General features: G+C 34.9%; 1 protein-coding gene and 1 long non-coding RNA gene across 12 annotated transcripts in view; one reads left to right on the top strand and one right to left on the bottom strand.

Annotated features, from left to right (window-relative positions):
- LOC132669062 (uncharacterized) overlaps positions 1-575 on the bottom strand; it is a 34,549-nt gene extending 33,974 nt beyond the window's left edge. The window contains exon 1 of the long non-coding RNA XR_009605971.3: positions 21-575. This is a non-coding gene — a long non-coding RNA (uncharacterized LOC132669062). The remainder of the gene's footprint in view (positions 1-20) is intronic.
- The window catches only part of TCF12 (transcription factor 12), a 377,037-nt gene that overhangs the window by 158,682 nt on the left and 197,368 nt on the right, over positions 1-20,987 (top strand). The window contains exon 3 of one of the 11 annotated variants that reach the window (XM_060618416.2): positions 8,467-8,528. The exons of the other annotated variants lie outside the window; for them this stretch is intronic. Within the exon in view, the coding sequence (XP_060474399.1) occupies positions 8,481-8,528 (48 nt within the window). The 5' untranslated portion in view covers positions 8,467-8,480. The remainder of the gene's footprint in view (positions 1-8,466; positions 8,529-20,987) is intronic. 11 annotated transcript variants of the gene reach the window in all.

Genomic DNA, 20,987 nt, shown 5'->3' with positions numbered 1-20,987 from the left:
TTGTTTTCTTCATGTATTACCTTTGAGAGATGGCACTGACTTTCAGAGTATCAGTTTCCAGTCTTCCCTCTCCCATTCTTGTTCCAGTAGTCATCAGCTGTTTATATCTGGGACTCTATAGCTCTGTCTCCTGGAAGCATATCAAAACACACATAACAGATGACATTTCTCGGTTGGCAGTTAAGAGAAAATAGGACCAAGCTAACATTCTACACATAGTGAGGTCATAAGATTAGAGCCTCTTTTTAGCAGTAAACAAAAAAATCCCCCAAAACTTTAAAATAATGAGACTGAAAGATTAAAAATTAGACCAAAGAGCTGGCAGTAAAATTAAATTCTGTGTTTCCAGACTCTGCAGTAAATTGCTGAGGTTAAGAGCTACCTTTTCCAAAATGTCATAGTTTGAATAAATAATGAACTATTTACTTCTCTTAGAATTAACCATTAGAAGATAGACAAGCATAAAATTTATGGATATTTAACCCTAGAAGTATATTGGCATAAGTGGAAGGAAACAGTATGTGATTGGAGTCCATAATCTCCATATGGGTTATGTCATTTTGCATTAAAAAATGCTGAATTAGGGGTGCCTGGGTAGCTCAGTCAGCTAAGCATCGGATTTCAGCTCAGGTCATGATCTCTTGGTCCATGGGTTTGAGCCCTGTGTCAGGCTCTGTGCTGACAGCTCGCAGAGTCTGGAGCCTGCCTTGGAATCTGTTTCCCTCTCTGCCCCTCCCTTGCTCATGCTGTGTCTCTCTCTGTCTCTCAAAAATACATAAACATTAACAAAATTTTTTTTTAATGTTGAGTTAAAATATGTGGTTTGCTATTATATTTGGCTGTAGCCTATGTTTAATTTATTTTAAATACTTTGGGAAAAAATAGGATAGTCATGGAGAATTATGAATAATTATTAAAGAGACAATTAAACATGGTTTTAGTGTTTCCCTTTTGGAATCTGTGATGAGAAAGCTGGGTTGTAGTGTAAAGAGTACTGTTGTGGGTATCACAAGACTTGGATTTACTATCCTCTCTCCTGTGTAATCCTTGGGCACCTTATTTTAACCTTGGGGCTAGTTAAACTGATTGTCCAAATATTCTTCTACCTTTAGAAGTTTTTGATTCTTTAAATACCATTGTGAGTAGGAAAGGTAGGTTTCCTGTTTAGATTGTGAAGTATGGATTTTATATAGTGGAGAACAAAATACTATTTATTGGATTATTTTCTTTCAAAGGCTTGAGTTACTGTGTGATAACTTATTTCTTAAAATGTATTAAATGGTGCCTTTGTACCTTATGTGTACTTTCCTTTTAGACTTTCAATTTTGTTGTACTTGAGTACTAAATAAGATTCTAGGAGAAGAGAACATAATAGTACATCCAAAGTCTTACGTATTTCATGATCGTGAAATTAAGTTTGCCTCTAGAGATGGACTTCAAAGTTACTCTTACTTTTCTTTTTGCTATTTGCTACGCTATGTTGAATGTATATTGTGTGCATTGCAAAGTTAAATTGATTTTATAGTAAATTAGTTTTCTGTTTAAAAACCCAAGATTAATATTTAAATATTCCCAATCTACCATGCAACCATATATATATATATAGTATAAATAGATATATATGCTATATAGATAGCATATATCTATCTATATATACTATATATATAAGTGTGTATATATATATACCCTTTATTTTGTTCTCATTGAAATCCATTCTTCCACTAACTTTGCTTCTTCTATCCTGGTCATGATTTTGAACCTAAAATGGTTTATCTAGTTAAGTTATGTTTTATTTATAATTTTGAACAATTTAATTCTCTCCTGAAATCTTTTCACCAAGGAAAGACATTTATGGTTATCTTAGAAGCTGTCTTCAATACAGTTTTAATAGGAAGTTTATGAACTTTTTGGGTTTTATCATTAAACCCCATCTACCAAGTTGACTATTTTTTTCATAATCATAAATATAGATATAATTTTGTTAATAAGAGTCTCAGTTTACCAAAATACTTTATTCCACTGAGTATCATAGTCTGTTGAGTTTTTTTAAATTCAGAAGTAAATACTGATATTGGCTAAAAACCAATTTTGATACTTTGTAAAATCATTAACAAGTCAATTTAAACTTTAATGAAATTTGCAAGTATTTTGTAGAAATTCTGCTAGTGAAATGTATTTAGACTTTGCCATATTGTATAAATAATACATTTCCATCACAGCAGGTTGTATCATTTAAAAAATAATTTGATTTTACAATACTGATAGGAAAAAAATTTATTTTACTTTTTGTAAAGCTTGAAACATAGTAGGCTACAATAAAAAGTATGTAAAAACTGCAGAATGAGTGGTTTGGTGGAGTTATAAAGCATATGCTTATAGTTTAGTTGGATTGAGCTGAGTTCTCCATCCTCCATGCCTCCACTAAAACTATAAGGGAGAAATAATCATGTTTTGCATTACTGTAAAAACATATTTGGTACATGAACTCTGTTAATAGTTCTCTACTCATGTATCATAACTATGCATTTTACCGTACAAGATTGGCTACACAAAATCACATAGGTTGAACTTAGTATCTATTTAATACCTTTTTAAGGGGAATATTTGCTTTGTACACTTTTTGCCTTATAGGTACTTACTTTAAATCTAACGAAGATGGCATTTTGCTCTAGTAACCTTGATGCCTAAGTGAGCTCTACCAGAGTTGTATGGTTAAGAGGCCACAAACTTCTCAAAAGTGTACTTAGTCTTATACATGTTCTTTCTGAAGTAGGAAAAGCCAGCAGAGCTCCTGTCTGCCCATTTTTCCCAAACCCACAAGAAAAGTAGCTTCACAGTATATAGGTGATTTACCAAGTTTATGGTTATCAGAACCTGCCGTAGCACGTCATTCAATAGAGTATTTTTATTAGGTAGAGACAAAAATAAATGCATTTACCTATTAGTGGTTATAGAAGAAATGGTAGACATGGTCAGTATTCTTAGGAAATGTGGAGATGACACATGTCTGAGACACTCATAGGGAAGTAAGAGCATTTGTGGCATGTACTTCAAACCTCTTCACTTTTGTTAGTCCTGGTTTCTGCGTTGTTGACCTACTGCTTACCTCTGCAGAACATAACACACAACTGAACAGATAAAAGCATCATCATGATGTGAATAACACTTTCATTTTTAGAAATATGTGAAAAGTGGTGATAGAGGTTAAGGCACCAGAGATTGAAAGGAGTGATTAAGATCTCAAATAGTTTAGATCTGGGCAAGAGGTATAGTTAATGAGTTTTTTCCCCGCCCTCCCTTAGTTTTTATCCTTTCCTACAAACAAATGTTATCTGTATTTGACATTGCAGCAGGGATAAAAGCCAGAGAATACCATGATTTTTGTTATTTACCACCATGTTAATGATTTATTCTAGTTTTAGATTCCCCCCCCCCCCCCTCTTTAGAAGGCAGTGGTCAAGAACACAGACCCTGGAGCCAGAGTACCTGGATATGAATTCCAGCTCTGCCACTTACTACCTGTATGATTCTGGACAACTTACTTAAATTCGCTTTACCTCAGTTTACTCGTTGGTGAATTGGGGATAATTACTTTATAAGGCTGTCATAAGGATTAAATGTATGTAAAACTATGGTTAAATTAGATGAATCTATATAAAGTGGTTAGATCAGTGTCTGGTACATAGTGACTGCTATGTAAGTGTTGAGTTTAATACTATGTATATCAGAATTTATTAACTAGATCTATATGTAATAATTTAAATGAATGAATACATTTGCAGATGTGCTGCATTCTAAGTGTAATGAATAAGAATTACTTGCTGATTCTGTCATGCTTAATATACTTCCTTTAGATTTGTAAAACACATAAAATCAATTTCCTTTCCCCTTCAGTTATCTGTTTCTTTCTTTGGGAAAGGAGAAGTCTTGTGACAAACTTAGATATAAAAGTTTTACTCTGTCCGGTATAATGCTTTTTACATCATGGATTTCTATAAGTATTTGCTGAATACTTGGGGAAGATTGGGGAAGAATTCTTAGATTTACTAGATTAATTGTGTTTGGAGATCGAGGAGAAAAGAATCAAAGTTGATTTATGGTGGTGAATCTAAAAGTCGATGGTGGTGGTATTAATGGTAAATAGGCCTCCTCTCTCCTATGCTTACAAAGTATTATCCTGATTGATGATACTACTTAGTAAAGCATTTAAGATCACCGACTCTGGAGAATTGTATTCTGTGACCTTGGATAAGTTACCAAGTCATTTTGAGCCTCAGAGTTCTCATCTCTAAAATTATGATAATTTTACACATACCTTGTAGGGTTTGAGTAAAGATGAAACCTGATAAAAGCTATGAAGTATTTCATTTCATTTATTTATTCAATAAATGAAAGCTGCTACTACTATAATTATCATCATTATTATCTCCAAATATCTAATATTTCATGTTCATTTTCATGGTCATATTTCCTGATGTACAAATTCCATTTCTAAAATGTTGTGTGATCATTTTAGTTGATGAAAATTCCAAGGGGCCCCTGTCATCTTGGTTTTCCTGCCCTTGTAGCTCTGTTACCCAACTTAGGCCAAGCTTTAAGTACTGAGGTATAATTGGGGTTTGCACCCTGGAGTTATGACAGGGCTCACAGGAAAGGGGAGAAGTCTTCTTGTTGACAGTGTTTCCTAAAAAACAGAGTTTTTGATTCCTCAGTTTAAAAAGTAAAAGATATCATCCTTTGCACTGCTGGTGGGAATGCAAGCTGGTGCAGGCACTCTGGAAAACAGTATGGAGATTCCCCCAAAAATTAAAAATAGAACTACCTTACAACCCAGCAATTTCACTACTAAGTATTTATCCAAAGGATACAGTTGTGCTGTTTCAAAGATGCACATGCACCCCAATGTTTTATAGCAGTGCTATCAACAATAGGCAAAGTATGGAAAGAGCCCAGATGTCCATTGACAGATGAATGGATAAAGGAGATGTGTGTATGTATATATATGTGTGTATATATATGTGTATATACACACACACACACACACACACACACACACACACAATGGAGTATTACTTGACAATCAAAAAGAATGAAATCTTGCCGTTTGCAACTACATGGATGGAACTAGAAGGTATTATGTTAAGTAAAATTAGCCAGTCAGAGAAAGACAAATATCAGATGCCTTCACTCATATGAGGAATTTAAGATACAAAACACATGAATATAAGGGAAGGGAAGCAAAAATAATACAAAAACAAGGAGGAGGACAAAACAGAAGAGACTCTTAAGTACAGAGAACAAACTGAGGGTTGCTGGAGGCGTTGTGGGAAGGGGGATGGGCTAAATGAGTAAGGGGCATTAGGGAAGACACTTGTTGGGATGAGCACTGGGTGTGATACATAGGGGATGAATCCCTGAATCTACTCCTGAAGCCATTATAGCAATATGCTAACTATCTTAGATGTAAATTAATAAATAAGTAAATGAAAAAAAAAGTAAAAGAGATCAGTGGTAGGTAACCGCTAATAGTAATTATGTTTATAAGTACCAGCAGTGACCAGCAGTTGGCATTTTAATTTTGTGCATTTTTCAGGTACTGTATAATCTATTTTGGTAGTAATTTGGGGGGAGAGAAGCAATATTCAATTGCATAGAGTTTGAGTGCTTATTTTTCCCAATTGCTAAATTTCTACCGTGGTTTTCCCTTCTCTTTATAAATATGGTTTGCAGAGTGAAACAGTTGTGTCTGTATTGCTCTTCCTTTCCTTCCCATTTTGCAGCATCCTAGAATTTCAAAACTAGAAAGTGTGCTAGCTATTTATAGCTATTCCTTTTATTTCATAGATGAGGAAACTGAGAGAGTTTGAGATGTGGCCAGGTTGAGATATGTGCTGTTGATTCAAAATACACACAAGATTTGGCTAGACAGTTTGCCTGGTTAATGATAGACTCTGGCCTAGAACTCAGATATACCAAATATTATACAGTTACCTTTTAACTCCTTTACCTTAGTGTTTCCCAAGTCAAAAAAGAACTAACTGTCTTAAATTTTTTGCCATATACCAAATGAAGGGGAGAAAAGAGGAGAAACGTGAAAAGAGGATCTGTAATTGATATTTCAAAAGAAGACACGGGACATGATAGAACAAAAAAGAAAGTTTGCTAGCCAGCATAGTATATTGTGAGGTAGACTAGCATAGAATTTAAGTGCTTGAACATTGAAATCAAGTTGTGTGGGTTCTATTTCTGGTGCTTCTTCTTCCTAGTTGTGTGACTCTGGGCAAATTATTTCTCTTTGCCTCAAACTTTTTTTCTTTTTCCTTTTTCCTTTGCCCATTGATAGAGGGAGGTGGTACTAATAATAACTACCTTGGTAAAGTTCCGGACTTAGGCCTATTCGTGGAGAAAGGGAAAACCAGTTATGTGGTAATGAGTTGGCTTTAAAATACTAGGTTTAGCAGCTGTTTATGATTCAGCACAAAATAATTTCAGACTTCTAATTAAGAAATAAATAGTATGTTTTGAGATCTTTCATTTTAATACATACTCTGACATCTGTACCTGTTATAATGAGGTAGAATGAAGGTTCATTTTATTAAAAAAACACCAGCAGTGGTCATTTCTCAGACGATTTGTCAGGAATACACATGGATGGCAGCCTGATGATCCAGGTCAGGTAGAAAATGAATACGAGAGTTGCTGTAGCCTTTTAAGGAGTTGCTCTAGTCTTCGAAGACTCATACTCAAAGCCATAGATTGGGTACTTTGGATAAGGGAAACAAAAAAAAGTAAAAATTCAACTGAAATAGACATACAGCTTGCAGATTCTGTGGAAACTAAAATGAGTCCATAAGGTTATCCGGATGAGTTTAATGATACCTGTCTAGCTACTCCTGGGCCATTCCCACCTGATGCAGCTAAAGAGATCTTTAATTTTGCTTAGTGCTCTCTTCTTAGCAGGTATTCATTATCTTTTCATTCATGTGGACGAGCTTGGCAAACAGCCGCTATATGGTTTGATGGATAACAAGTTGGAGATAAGACCCTCAGTTCCCCTCATGTGCTATCTATATATAATTCACAGAGGTCATTCTTACCCTAGGAAGGGTTATACTGGCTGGAGTTCTGGGAGAGCCTAAGGTATAGTTCATTTACATTTGACAGTAGAGGCCTTGGGAATATCTAGGGGTGGAGAGAACCTGTAGTTTTCTTCTCCCAGTAGAGCACAGTGGCATGAGAGCTACCCTTGTAAATAAGGATAATGATGTTGCCTCTCTGCTCTTAAGAAACTTGTTCTTACTCTGGTCCCCATTTTTAAGATGCTGAGATTTGTGAATGCATTCAGTTTATGCATCATTAAAAATGAATAGTCTTTTAGTTCATCTTAGAGTTCAGGAGCTATGGTTAGAAATACAAGTCATATTTATCTGAAGAGTTAATTATGAAACTTTAACTCTTTTCAGGCAGCAGTGAAGAAGGATTAGGCAGCAAATAGATAATTATCAAGTTAATTTCACTGATTACTGTGGGATTACAGGAGATGGAAAGATTACTTTGGGTCATCAGGAAAGAGTAAAGGGGAGGTGTTTGAGTAGGATATTATAGGACAGACAGTATTTGTATGAATAAGATTAGAAGGAAGACAACTTTCCAGAAATGTGGAATGATGGGACCACAAGTGTAGAAACCTCAAAATTACAAAATTCAGTAAAGAATAAATGATCTTGGAATCATAGGTAAATAGTGTGGTAAGGCAGCTAACTTTTCTGTTCAAGAAATGTAGTGTATCCTTTGGGGAGTAGAGGGCCAATTAAAAATAAATTTTTATGCAGGGAATGACACAACGGGTTTTATAAAGATCAGTATATTGTGGTATGAGGAATGGATCCAAAGTGAAAGAGTGAAGAGTACTAGGATGATCGGGTAAGATGTTATTACATAGACCTATTTGCAGTGAAATTAAACTTAGAGTAGGATGATAGGGTCAAGATCACAAAATAATTGAAAATGGAGAGATGTCTCAAATGAGAAAAAAAACTGACACATTTGGTGACTGAGGAAGATTGAAAATCATACAGATTAACTCACCCCGCAGGATGATGACTCCTGAATTAAACTCCATGTGTTTTGTTCAGGCTTTGACAAGTTAGCTGTGGTTGTGTTCTACAACTACCAGATTGTTTGATTTTGATAAATAGTTTCCCTTATAAATGGAAAAGATGTAGCTGTGTGAATAAAATACTTTTTACTCATTGTCCTCCTTTGACAGCTTTGATGGGTAATAAAGTTTAGTGTTCCTTTTTCTTGTTTAGAGTAGATATTTTCTCTAGATTATTTACGGTTTGCTAATGTTTTTATTTTTGAAGGGAAAAATGGTGTAGGTTTTATAGCTTCTGCGAGTTCAAATGCAATAATTAGAAAGGACACACAAATTTTGAAATAGTATTTTATGCCTCTTGATCTCAGGTACAAAACAGGAGATGAAGCAGTTAAATAGCAAAGCAAGACAGGAGGGACAGAGAATTAAAGTAAGTGTTTTCTATATATTGCATCTATGTTCCCATTAATCTCTGTTTTGTTATGTAACTGCTCCTTCTGAATGTTCTGAATGTGAAGAAAAACTATGGGTAAGAAAAGGGTGTAATTTAAAGTTAGGTTTAAATAAACCCATGAGGGAAAGTGTTGTTGGTTACTCTTTGTATTCAAAACATACAAACCTGCCTATAACTTGTAATCTTAGTTCTTAGATAAGGAAAAAATTGGGTTAGGATGATATAAGCTCCTTTAAATCTCTTGCTAGCAGATATTTAAAATGAAAGAAATCACACAGCTATTAGGTTGTCTATTTTTCCATTTCAAGCTAGGCAGATCTTCTGGGTTTTTGTTTTTGTTTTTGTTTTTCTTTCAATTTAGCCATTCTTCCAGGGACAGTGTCCATTCAGATGCTGTCACATAGCTTTGGAACCAGCCTTTGTCAGTTTCTTACCTCACTGTAAGTTTCACTTAACTTTGCATGCTTATGAAATTGCATCTTTATCAGGACCGATCCTTTACAATTCTCTCTTTTTTTTTAATCTTCTCGTTGTTTAGTCTTTAGTAAAAGTCAAAACATTAATCTTTGAATATCTCTTATGTCCCTTTTTGTAAAATTGTTGAGGTTTTACTTCTGGCAGCTTTTTAAAATTATTTTTTTTATAGACTTACATATTTCTTATTCGTAAGAACAGGATGGAGGATAGATTCTGGCTGAATACCTTTCTAGGTCTACTTAGCCTATCTTAAAAAAATTTTTTCTTGAGTCCACACCCAAATGGCTGTGGGCTTGGGCTCAGTACCTTGAGATCAAGAGTCGTGCTCTCCACCAACTGAGCCAGCCAGGCACCCCAGCCTATTTTTATTAATAGCAATAATCATAACTAACATTTATGACAACATTGTTTAAAACCTTTCACATGTTCCCTATTTTAAGTTTTATATCAGCTTTTCAAGAAGGCATTTTAAATCCTGTCCATTTCAGAAGTGAGGAGATTGAAGTTCAGAGAAGGTGGATAAATTACCAGATATTAAACATGACTCTATATTACTGTCCCTTTCTACCATATCAAGTTGGCAAAGTATAAAAGAGACCCCAAAACAGTTGTTATTTCTCCTTGTCCAGGACTTTAATGAAAGATACTCTAGAAGTTGTAAGATGATTATACTGTCATTATTTCTTATAGAAATATTATTTACATTTTATACTTAAAAAAAATATATAAGCCACAGAATAAATTAGGTAAATTTGCTTCCTGGTTTCACCACTATATTTGACCTTGGAAAAGATAAGATACTTCATTTCTGAGCCTCGGATTTCTCATCTGCAAAGAGATTTATCTTGTAACAAGTGCATGAAAATTAAATACAGGAAATTTTATAAATCATAATATCTGGAATTTATTAAGTAGTCTATAAGAGTTCCTCTTTTTACATCCAGTCTTACAAAAAATTATGCATCCATTCTGATACAAAACCATGTAGGAATTTTACAAGTCCCAGATGCTCCTTAGGCAGCAGTTTTGAATTCCTGGAGTATGTCTTGAACAAGATGAGGAACTTGTTGCAGGTTTTAAATGACCAACAAGAGGTTCTTATAAGTAAATTGTTCACAAAATTGAAATGATTGGAAAGGTTTATTGCATTATACATCTTGCTATTTAGAGATGATTGGGGGGGAAAATTGGGCAACCTAGATTTGACAGAATGTAGATTCTTCAGTTCCTCAAATTTGTTTGAAAGGATATCTACTTCACAGGATGGTTAATGAGACCTCAGTGAGCTTATTTATATCAAAAGCTTAGCGTGATCAATTAATGTTAGTTCCTTTTGTGATATACTTTTGTCATATATTCTAATAACATTTTTATTTCGACAATAACAAACTTAGAGTGCTTTGCTTCAGTGTATTGAACTGATGCTTAATCCTTTATACTACCAAATGAAGTAATTATTTTAACGTGGTTTTATATCACAGTCATTGTGCTACTTTTTGCATGAAGTAGATAGACTCTCTTCTCGGTGTTTAATGTAAATTATTTGGTGATTAGCAAGAAGATATCAACTGTTCTTTACCAAATATTTTCTCTGCATCGGTGATACCGTTACATCTCGTTGAGTTTATAGTTTTCTGAGCTCTTGCTCTGTAAATATTATTCTTGATTTCCCACTAACCTTACCTTACTCTCTTAGATCACTTTTAGTATCTTTCTTCCCAATTTGAAATTTTGTAGTCTTCTTTGGGCTTAAACTCTTCTTTCTGTGCTGTTCACATGGAATCCTTTTTTCTCTTAGTTCTTTCATTTATGCAGCATTTATTGAGATTTTACAATTTTCTGGTCACTGGAATTAGGTAAGCAAAACAAAAATGATCAGTCCATATTATCTGGAAAAAAGGAGTGTTCAGTCTCTTGAAAAACATCATAATACTATTGAATGATAAAAGTTATGATAATGATGGCCCAGGGAGAGTAGAAGCAGAGAAATAGAAACAACACTTGGTTATGAAACCTCTAGGGCAAATCAATTGAAAATGGTAATCTGTTGTAAAATACAAAGAACAAAGGACTTAAGCCTGGAGACTTCTCCCATTAGACAAGCATACTTGGTCAAAAGAGTTACTTATTCTGGACATTAGTTCCTAATATGTAAAGCAAAAATTTTCAACAAGATCATGGTTTCTCAAACTGTGCTTAATAGGATATTAATAAATGTGTAAAAACAGAGCTCCATAGTCCAATATATTTATGTATTATTGGGTTAAACAAAATTGGACTTCTTTGTTGTTAGATTTCTCAGTTTTTAATAAATTATTGCAAGTTATAAATCCTTAAGAAAGGAATAGAATATACTTTTTACAGTTTTTTCCCCACCGTAGAATCTTTCTGTATTACTTACAAATGAAGTTTGACTGCCAGTTAATAGTCTCAAGAAATAGTACATAAGATGACTTGTATGTTCAACCATTCATCTAGAGCTGTGACCCATTGTGACTTCATTTTGTATAAGGTGTGAAGTGAGGGTTGAAAGTGATTTTTTTTTTTTTTTTTTTTTTTTTTGCATAAAGCTATCCAGTTTTGGTACCACCATTTGTTGAAAAGATTATCTTCCCCCATTGAATTCTCTTGTTGTCTCTGTTAAAGTCAATTGACCATGTGTGTGAGAATCAATTTCTGAACTCTGTTCTGGTCTACTGATTTTTCAAAATCTTTACACCAATGCTGTACCATCTTGATTACCGTTCCTTTAAAATAAATCCTCCTATCAGATAGTGTTGTAAGCCCTCCAATCTTGTTATTTGTTTCCAAATTGTTTTATAAATCCTAGGCAGTTTGCATATAAATTGAAAATTTTTAAACCAGTATATCCGTTTCTACAATTTTTTTCTCAGATTTTGATTGTGTTGAATTTATAGATCATTTTAAGGAGAATTGATACCTTAACAAAGTAGGGTCTTCTGATCCATGAATATAGCATATCTCTCTCTTTAGTTCTTTAATTTCTTTAAGTAATGTGTTATAGTTTTCAGTGAACACATTTTACACATCTTTAGTTTCTCTTTCATAATTTTTAATGGTATTATAATTTTATTTCAATCTCTGGGTGTTCATATCTTGCATAAGACTACAATACATTTTTGTATATTGATCTTGTATCCTGCACCTTGGTAAACTCACTAGCTGTGGTAGCTTTTTTTGTACATGCTGGAGGATTTTCTATTTGGATAGTATGTCATCCATGAATAATGAGAGTAACTTTTTCCTTTCCAATCTGGATTTCATTCCTCTTAATGAATTGGTTATGATTTCTGGTACAGTTTTTAATAGAAATAGAGTGGATAGCTTTGCCTTGTCCTTGATGTTGGGTAAACAGTCAGTGTTTCACCATTAAGTATGATGTTAGCTATAAGTTTCATTGATGTGATCTGTTAGATTGATGACATTCCCTTCTATTCCAAATATGTTGAGAGTATTTATCAAAAATGGATTTTGGGGGGCGCCTGGGTGGCTCAGTCGGTTAGGCGGCCGACCTCAGCTCAGGTCATGATCTCGCGGTCCGTGAGTTCGAGCCCCGCGTCGGGCTCTGGGCTGACAGCTCAGAGCCTGGAGCCTGTTTCGGATTCTGTGTCTCCCTCTCTCTGACCCTCCCCCACTCATGCTCTGTCTCTCTCTGTCTCAAAAATAAATAAACGTTAAAAAAAATTCTCAACATTTGTTGAGAATATCTTGATTGTTACTCTGGGAATTATAGTAATTACTGTTTCAAATTCTTAACAAACTTTGCATTCCTGAGAGAAATAGCACTGTACTATGATATATTATGCCTTTTACATGTTCCTGAATTCAGTTTGCTAAAATGTTAAGAATTTTTATATACTTTGTAAGTGTTTATTTATTTATTTTGAGAGAAAGAGCTCATGAACAGGGGATGGGCAGAGGGAGAGGGAGAGAGAGAAAATCTCAAGCAGGCTGCTTGGTGTCAGCACAGAGCCCAATGCGGGGCTTGATCCCATGACCTCGTGACCTGAGCCAAAACATAGAGTGACACTTAACCACTGAGCCACCCAGGCACCCCAAGAATTTTTATATTTGAGTAATACTGATCTGTAGGATTTTTTTTTCTTGTACTATCTTTGTCAGAATTTGGTATCATTATAATATTGGCCTCAAAAATGACAGGTATCTTTTGGAGGAATTTGTGTAGCATTGGTATTATTTCTTCTTAAATATTTGGTAGTTAAGATATGTGGGCCCAGAGTTTTCTTTTGGCAATGATTTTTAATTGCAATTTCAATTTTATGAATAAAGGGACTATTTAAGTTACTTATTTTTTCTTCAGTGAGCTTTATTTGTGTATTTTAGAAATATGTCCATTTGTCTACTTTATCAAATAGTTGAATTTATAGGCATAAAATTGTTCATAATATTTCTTTGTTATCTTTTAAATATTTGTATTAGTCATCTTTTGATCTATACACAAAGTACCACAAATTTAGTGGCTTAACATAGCACACATTTATTGTCTCAGCTTCTATTTATGACGATTTTGGCATAGCTTAGCTGGGTCCTCTGGTTCAGTCGCTTACAATGCTGTAAGCAAGATATTGGTCAGAACTGGGGTCCCATATGAAAGACCTGTTGGGGAACAATCTGCTTCCAAGCTCATATGTGTTTTGGCAGGCTCAGTTCTTCAATCTGTTGAACTGAAGGTCACAGTTCCCTGTTGGCTCTTGGCTTGAAACTGCCTCCGTAGGTATCTTGCCACCTGGGCCTTATGGCAGCTTAGTTCATTGAAGATAGCAAGGGAGAAGGTCTGCTAGCAAGATAGAAGACACATTATGGAGCCTAATCATAGAAATGACATCACCTCACTTTTGCCACATTCTTTTGGTTAGAAGCAAATCAGTAGGCCAGCTCACACTTCTGGGGAATTGTTTATTTAGGGATGTCAATACTAGAAAACAGAGACCATCTTAGAGTCTATCTGGCACAATATTTGTAGAATCTGTAGTTAGAATCCCTACTTCATTCCTGATATGGGTAAATTGATTCCTCTTTTTTTTTTTTTTGTTTTTTTTTTTGATGAATATGGCTAGAGGCTTATTTTACTGATATTCTCAAAGAACTAGTTTTTTTGTTTCACTGATTTTCTCTGTTGTTTTTCTGTTTTCAATATGTTTGACTTCTATTATTCTTACCTTTATTTTGAATTTAATTTGCTCTTTGTTTTTTAGTTTCTTAAGGTGTAAGATGAGGTTGTTGATTTGAAGCCTTTTATCTTTTCTAACACATATTTAGTGCTATAAATTTTCCTCTGACTTTGGTGTTACCTGCGTCCTACAGTTTTTGCTATGTTGTGTTTTCATTTCATTCAGTTCAAAATACTTCATAATTTTCCTATTAATTTCTTCTTTGACTCATGGGTTACTTACAAGTGTATTGTTTAATTTTGAAATATTTGGGGATTCTTTAGTGGTATTTTTATTATTGATAATTAATTTCATTGTGATCACAGAACATGCAGTAGTCCTTTGTGTAGGTCCATTTTTTAGGTGGTGTTATTTTCTTACGATTCAAAAACATTTTTAACATTCCTCTTGTGAGGGTCTGGTGCTGATGAAGTTTTTCATTTTCTGTATTTTTGAAATATTCTTTATTATTTATTTATTTATTTATTTTTTGCTAGGTATAGAGTTCTGAGTGGAGATATCCCCCTCTTCCCTAACCCCCTCTGCAATCCTAGGATTCACTTTGTTTGTTTCCCCTGTCAGGGGTCAGTATCCTGCGCTGCCCATGTGCAGTGTCTCAGAACTGCTGTTTAGTTTTTTGATTGTTTCAAGTGTGAGGGTTAATCTGGTCTCTGTTATTCTATCCTGTTTGGAAGTAGAAGTAGAAATGGAGTTTTCAGCTCACCTGATCTGATAAGCGCCATGGATTTGCTTTATAAGTGGAAACCCTAGGGCAGCAAATTCAGAGTGAATGGAGAAATGAAGACTGCACTATCAGATTTTTCTGCAGAAGACTGAAAGCTGGTTCAGTCAAGAAATCCTTGTAATTTTGACTATATTTGCTATTGTGTAGTTCCTTTCTATACTATCAACTGTCTCCAAATATTTGACTACTGATATTTTGTAATCAGAAGACAAAAATCTGTTCTTTAATAAAATTAAGTAACTGCCATCAGCTAGCTATGTGATGTTAGGCATGCCCCTTGAATTCTCTGAATCTTTTTCGTTTTCCTGTGAAATGAGCCCTCTATTTTATTCAGAGTGTTTACAAGGTTAAAACTATTTTTTACTACGAAAATACTCTTTGCCATTTCAGTCTTATTCTTTGTACTGTGGGGTTTCCAAATGTACCTGATAATATGCTGATGTCTTTGCCCTGAGTTCTTGTGTATTTAATTTCTCAGGTTTGGTTTCTAATATAGTAAATATCACTTGAGTCATAAACAAACATAAACAAAATTTTTTTGGGATTCTCAATATTTTTTTTAATGTGTATTTATTTTTGAGAGAGAGAGAGAGAGAGGGAGGGAGGGAGGGACAGGCTGAGAGAGGGAGACACAGAATCTGAAGCAGGCTCCAGGCTCTGAGCTGTCAGCACACAGCCTGACATAGGGCTCAAACTCAAAAACCTCAGGAGCATGACCTAAGCCAAAGTCGGATGCTTAACTGGCTGAGCCACCCAGGCGTCCCTCAATATTTTTTAAGACAAAATATTTTTATACAACAGGTCCTGAGACTGAAGGGATTCTGAGAATTTGAAAATGGCTTGCCTAATGGAAATTATTCTCTTTTTAAGTGTATACTTTGTTGCCAGATTTCTTGGTACTGGAAATGAAAAATCTAGTGACTAACATGAACTCATCTGCTGTCATAGTTCCCATGTTTAAATCAGTTCTCCACCATTCTCGGAGTCTGAGAAAATTAAATTCTGTAAGACAAAATTTCCTCATTTTTGAGATAGGGAAAATATGATATCTATATAAAGATAGTTTAAATTAATTGATATACTACAAGAAAGTCTTTAACACAATGGTGGCACATAGAATGCATGCAATAAAAGTTAGCTGTGATGAACATGAAGCCACCAGAGTGTGTTTGTTGACATTTTTGTTTTCTGGTTATCAACATGTTTCATTATGCATTAGGGCATTTTTAGCAAATCTTAATGCTATTTCTTCTGCCTGCCTGAGAGTGCTCATTCAGCTTTGATGTTCTCATCTGAAGTTTTGCTGGTATATGTTACCATCTTCTATCCTTAGTCAGCCCAGGAGGTTTAACTTGGAAGTTGGCACACTGGCTTGAGCATCATTTAAAATGTTACTGGTCATGCCATCTTGCCCATTAGATTATTAGGGAGTCTGAGAATACTTCTCAAACCTTTGGAAGCTATACTGTGACATACCTTAGGCCCAGGCCTCATGCAAATTACTCAATTTATTAAAATATTTTTAGGTATTGTTTTTCTTTTCTAAATTGTGAACTCCTTGAAGTGAAAGACTTTTATTCATTCTTGTATCCAGGCACCTAGCATAGTGTCTGATAAATTATTGGCAGGAATACTTAGGTATGCATATGCATTGTCATACTTTCATATGCACAGTTTAATCTCTTTAATTTTGTAAGTAACTAGATTAAAATGATATGAAAGACAGGTAAAAGAGGTAGGCTGTAGGGAAGAGGAAGATGAGAAGGAAGTCTTCCAAGAGCAGGAAAGACAAAAGGAGAGGCGCTCACAGAAGTGTTGATAAACACACTTCATGGCATCTAGGTTAGAGATTGATAGTATATGCTGAAAACATAAGAACTCAAAGCAGAGAGCAGGAAAAAAAAAGAAAATCAAGTTCAGTTATAGCTGTATAAATAAAATCATCATATTTGATCAAGTAAATGATAATTCATTTTGTGCCACTGTTAGTCTTATTATTTAAGTGGTACATCTCCCAGTCTCTCTTAGGAGGTTTATAAAAAAAAAGACTGGTAATACTGTGAACTACTGTTGATTATCAAAGGAATTCTGGTCTCCTGATTTTCTAAGTATCTGAAAAGTTTGTATTATGTGCAAATATAGTTAACTAGTATCATATTTTTGTAAGTATCTGAAAATATAGTAAAACAGTATCAGTTTGGACTGCATGTCTCATTTACAGTATGATTTTACCTTTAAAGAAGTAACTCTTGTTATTTTTACTTTTATAATATTTTTTTAAATTTTTTTTAACGTTTATTTATTTTTGAGACAGACAGAGACAGAGCATGAACGGGGGAGGGTCAGAGAGAAGGAGACACAGAATCTGAAACAGGCTCCAGGCTCTGAGCTGTCAGCACAGAGCCCGACGTGGGGCTCGAACTCACGGACTGTGAAATCATGACCTGAGCTGAAGTCGGCCGCTTAACCGACTGAGCCACCCAGGCGCCCCCATTTTTACTTTTAATTGTGTATATTAGTATTCTTTTTTAAAGTGTTATTTATTTATTTATTTATTTATTTATTTATTTATTTATTTATTTATTTTTGTGAGAGAGCACGAACAGGGGAGGGGCAGAGAGACAAGGAAAAAGAGGATACCAAGCAGGCTCCGTGCTGTCAGTGCAGAGCCTGACATTGGGTTCAATCCCACAACTGTGAGACCTTGATCTGAGTCAAAATCAAGAGTTGGGCACTTAACTGATAGAGCCACCTAGGTGCCCTGCCAAAAGTATTCTAATAAAGTAATACCACTTAATCTTGCCTTGCCAATTTCATTTAATTGGATAAGTAGAATGTACATACACACATCCGAGTGAAGTTTCCCTCTGATAATGGATCTGATATCTATTTGTGTGGTTGTTTACTAAATGAAGTTGCTGGTTTATGTTATCATATTGTATGAAGAATACTATCTTTGTATAATAGAATAGCCATGGAGTGAGATATGTCTCCTGAGAAGCATTCAAAAACCCTTTATGGACAGAACAATAGATTCTACTTCTCATACTTCCTCTAGGGTACATGGTTTTTAGAATAGAGAAAGGGTGAAACTACTTTTGTTACATTAATTTTTTTCTTCTTTTTTAATGAATTCACTTAATTTCGTTAAATATATGATATGAGTGAGCTAAGATATCTGGACACATGAATAGCCACAAAAATCCTGCTTTTAGTGATTTTAAAAAGTTAGTTTGCCCATATTCAGATCTTGTATGTGTTCCTCAAACTGATAAGTGAGTACTCCCCCAGGAGTCATTCCTTAGCAGGATGTTGGAGTTATTCAGAGGCCTTCTGGGTTAGGCAGCTGATGGAGAAGGAGATAGCTTCATTTACTGATATGTAAAACAAAGTCTGCCAAGCATGCAAAAATGAGTGATGGGTCTTCTGTTACAAAAGGACCATGAAAATGGGAGAGGTCATGTATTTAGAGTCTAATTCCATTGATGTTGTCAGCAATAAATGCTAACCAAAAAGAGAAAAGTTTGTTAAATACATCTTTGAAATATTATTAACATATTGATGGGAAGCAGTGATTCTAAAGCTGCACATGTGTCCTGTTTACAAATATAACTTTAAAATGCTTTCCTAAACTAAAAAAAATTAGAAGCTTTCTCAAATGTTAGTGCTTTGTCAAATTTAAAAATTCTAAAAGTTAAAAATGAGGAATTTTACAAAAACCAAGAAAAATTTGATGAACTCTTTCACTAACCTACTCATTTAATGTAGAAGTCTCAGGGCACCTGGGTGGCTCAGTCAGTTAAACATCTGACTTCAGCCCAGGTCATGATCTCATGGTTCATGAGTTTGAGCCTTGCATTGGGCTCTGCGCTCCCAGCTTGGAGCCTGCTTTGGATTCATTCATTCTCTCTCTCTCTCTCTCTCTCTCTCTCTCTCTCTCTCTCTCCCCCCTTTCCCTGCTCAAGTCTGTCTCTTTCTCAAAAATAAATAAACATTTTTAAAAATTTAATATACAAGTCTCTGCTAAGAGGATCATTTTTAGTTTTCAGAAGCCCATTTATCATTCATCTCTAAAAGTTAGGTTTTGTATAACAGATATAGTCACAGAGTAGTTGCACCTACCTCACTTATCTGATGGTGATGCTTTTCTGTTTGTTTGTTTGTTTGTTTTTTTAAGAAAGTCCTAACATTTTAGCTGCTGAGAACTCTGCAAGAGAAACTATAAATCAGGAATCAGGAACACTGTCTTCCTCCAGTACTAGGTAGAAGTAAAGTTTTCTCTCTTTGGCAGAGTATCTATATGGCACCTGTGGTACTTTAGCTAGGTACCTACCAGGAATTCCAGAGATCCAGGAACTGAAGAAGGGCATAATGGGTCTTTTTCTTAAAAGTCCTTTTGCATTCATTTGCTATGCCTGGGTAGCTTCAGTTCTGCAGAGTAAGTAACCAATTCTCTAAGGAAGATGAGGTGCCTCCTCTGACACTTTCTCTGGGTGAGCCTCAGTTGAAGTTGGATTTAAGCTCTAACCCTAAAGATTCCTACCTCTGTAGGAGATACATATATTTGTTGCTGTTGTTGTTGCAATATTCGGTGCCATTCAGATAAAATGCCTTAGTTTGTTGAAACAGAGTTACATAGCCTTTCTCTAGAGTTTTTGCCCCATTTCCTTATAATTGGCATGTCATCATAAACTCCATCTTACATGGGGACACTCAGCTGCTGGTCCTGGCATATAAATTTGCTTCTAGGTTTGTTGGGGCCTCTGTTTACTTTTTCACCAGGAACTATCTCAGCATCATTTGAAGGTTGCTACAATTTATTCCCACTTTGGGCAAGGGGAGTATTCTATAAGAGGAATGAATGAATGTACTTGATATCCACTTACCAAAGGAAATTTTTCCATTTCCCATTTTGTTTGCTTTTTCTCCATCAGAATCCACAGGTTCACAAATTCTCAAAAGCTCTTATGACTGCCTCTGCTATTTCAAATACCACTTGCCTAGTTGGGTGTTAATTTTTTTTTGTTTTGTTGTTGCATGTTCCAGGCTTAATTCCTTTATCACTTGTGAATTACTGTTTGAACACATACTTTTCATTTTGTGTGGCTCTAGCCTGTCATTGAGCCATTTAATTCACAATAATTCTAAGGAGGAACAGTTATTACTAGAGAGGGAACATTGCACGGTGGGCTCTGGAGTCAGACTGCTTGGGTTCAGACCCATTCTGCTACTTACTGTTGGATATCATGTGGATTATGTAAATTTTCTGCACACATTTTCTTATCCATGTAATGGGAATAGTAGTTCATGAGGTTGTGAGGATTAAGTGAGTAAAGCCTTTAACTCATGTTCTGGCAAATAGTATCATCAAATCTATGCTACTATGGTTGGCATAGGAAACCTTAAATTAGTTAGACTGAGTAAAAACTTCATGTGTATTCCTACAAGGAATCCCTGATCTTTCATCTGTGTCTTATTTACTTTTACCTTCAGGGAGATAAATCTAGGCCATGGATTTCCTACCCATATAAGCCAAGTTGTCAAAAGAACATTCTTTCACTGTTAAACTTTTAATTCAGGCTTACCCTTAAATATGAGTGGCTTTAGTTTAGGAGCAGGAAATGGCTGGTTCATGGTCAGTATCACCGTAGCTGACAAGAGAATTCAAAAGTATTGTCCTATGGATATTACTAGGATATACATTATTCTTTTAATCATGTCTGTTAGGCTTGTGGGGTCATAATCTAACAATCAACATCAGTCAACACTGTTACGCGGCTATAACAGCCTATTCGCTGAGCATCAAGACCTGATACTTGCAACAAACTAAAAATATTATTGTATTTCTGTCAAGTTTTGCTTGATCAACACCTGGAATAATGGATGCAGTTTTTTTTTTGTTTTTTGTTTTTTTTTTTTTTTTTTTTTATATTATTTTTCAATGTTTTTTTATTTATTTTTGGGACAGAGAGAGACAGAGCATGAAAGGGGGAGGGGCAGAGAGAGAGGGAGACACAGAAT

The sequence above is a fragment of the Panthera onca genome, chromosome B3, assembly GCF_046562875.1.
Source record: "Panthera onca isolate mPanOnc1 chromosome B3, mPanOnc1 haplotype 2, whole genome shotgun sequence".
In the NCBI taxonomy this organism is placed as follows: Eukaryota; Metazoa; Chordata; class Mammalia; order Carnivora; family Felidae; genus Panthera; species Panthera onca.
Note: the sequence above shows the minus strand (reverse complement) of the source record. Positions and strands in the feature narration are given on the sequence as shown.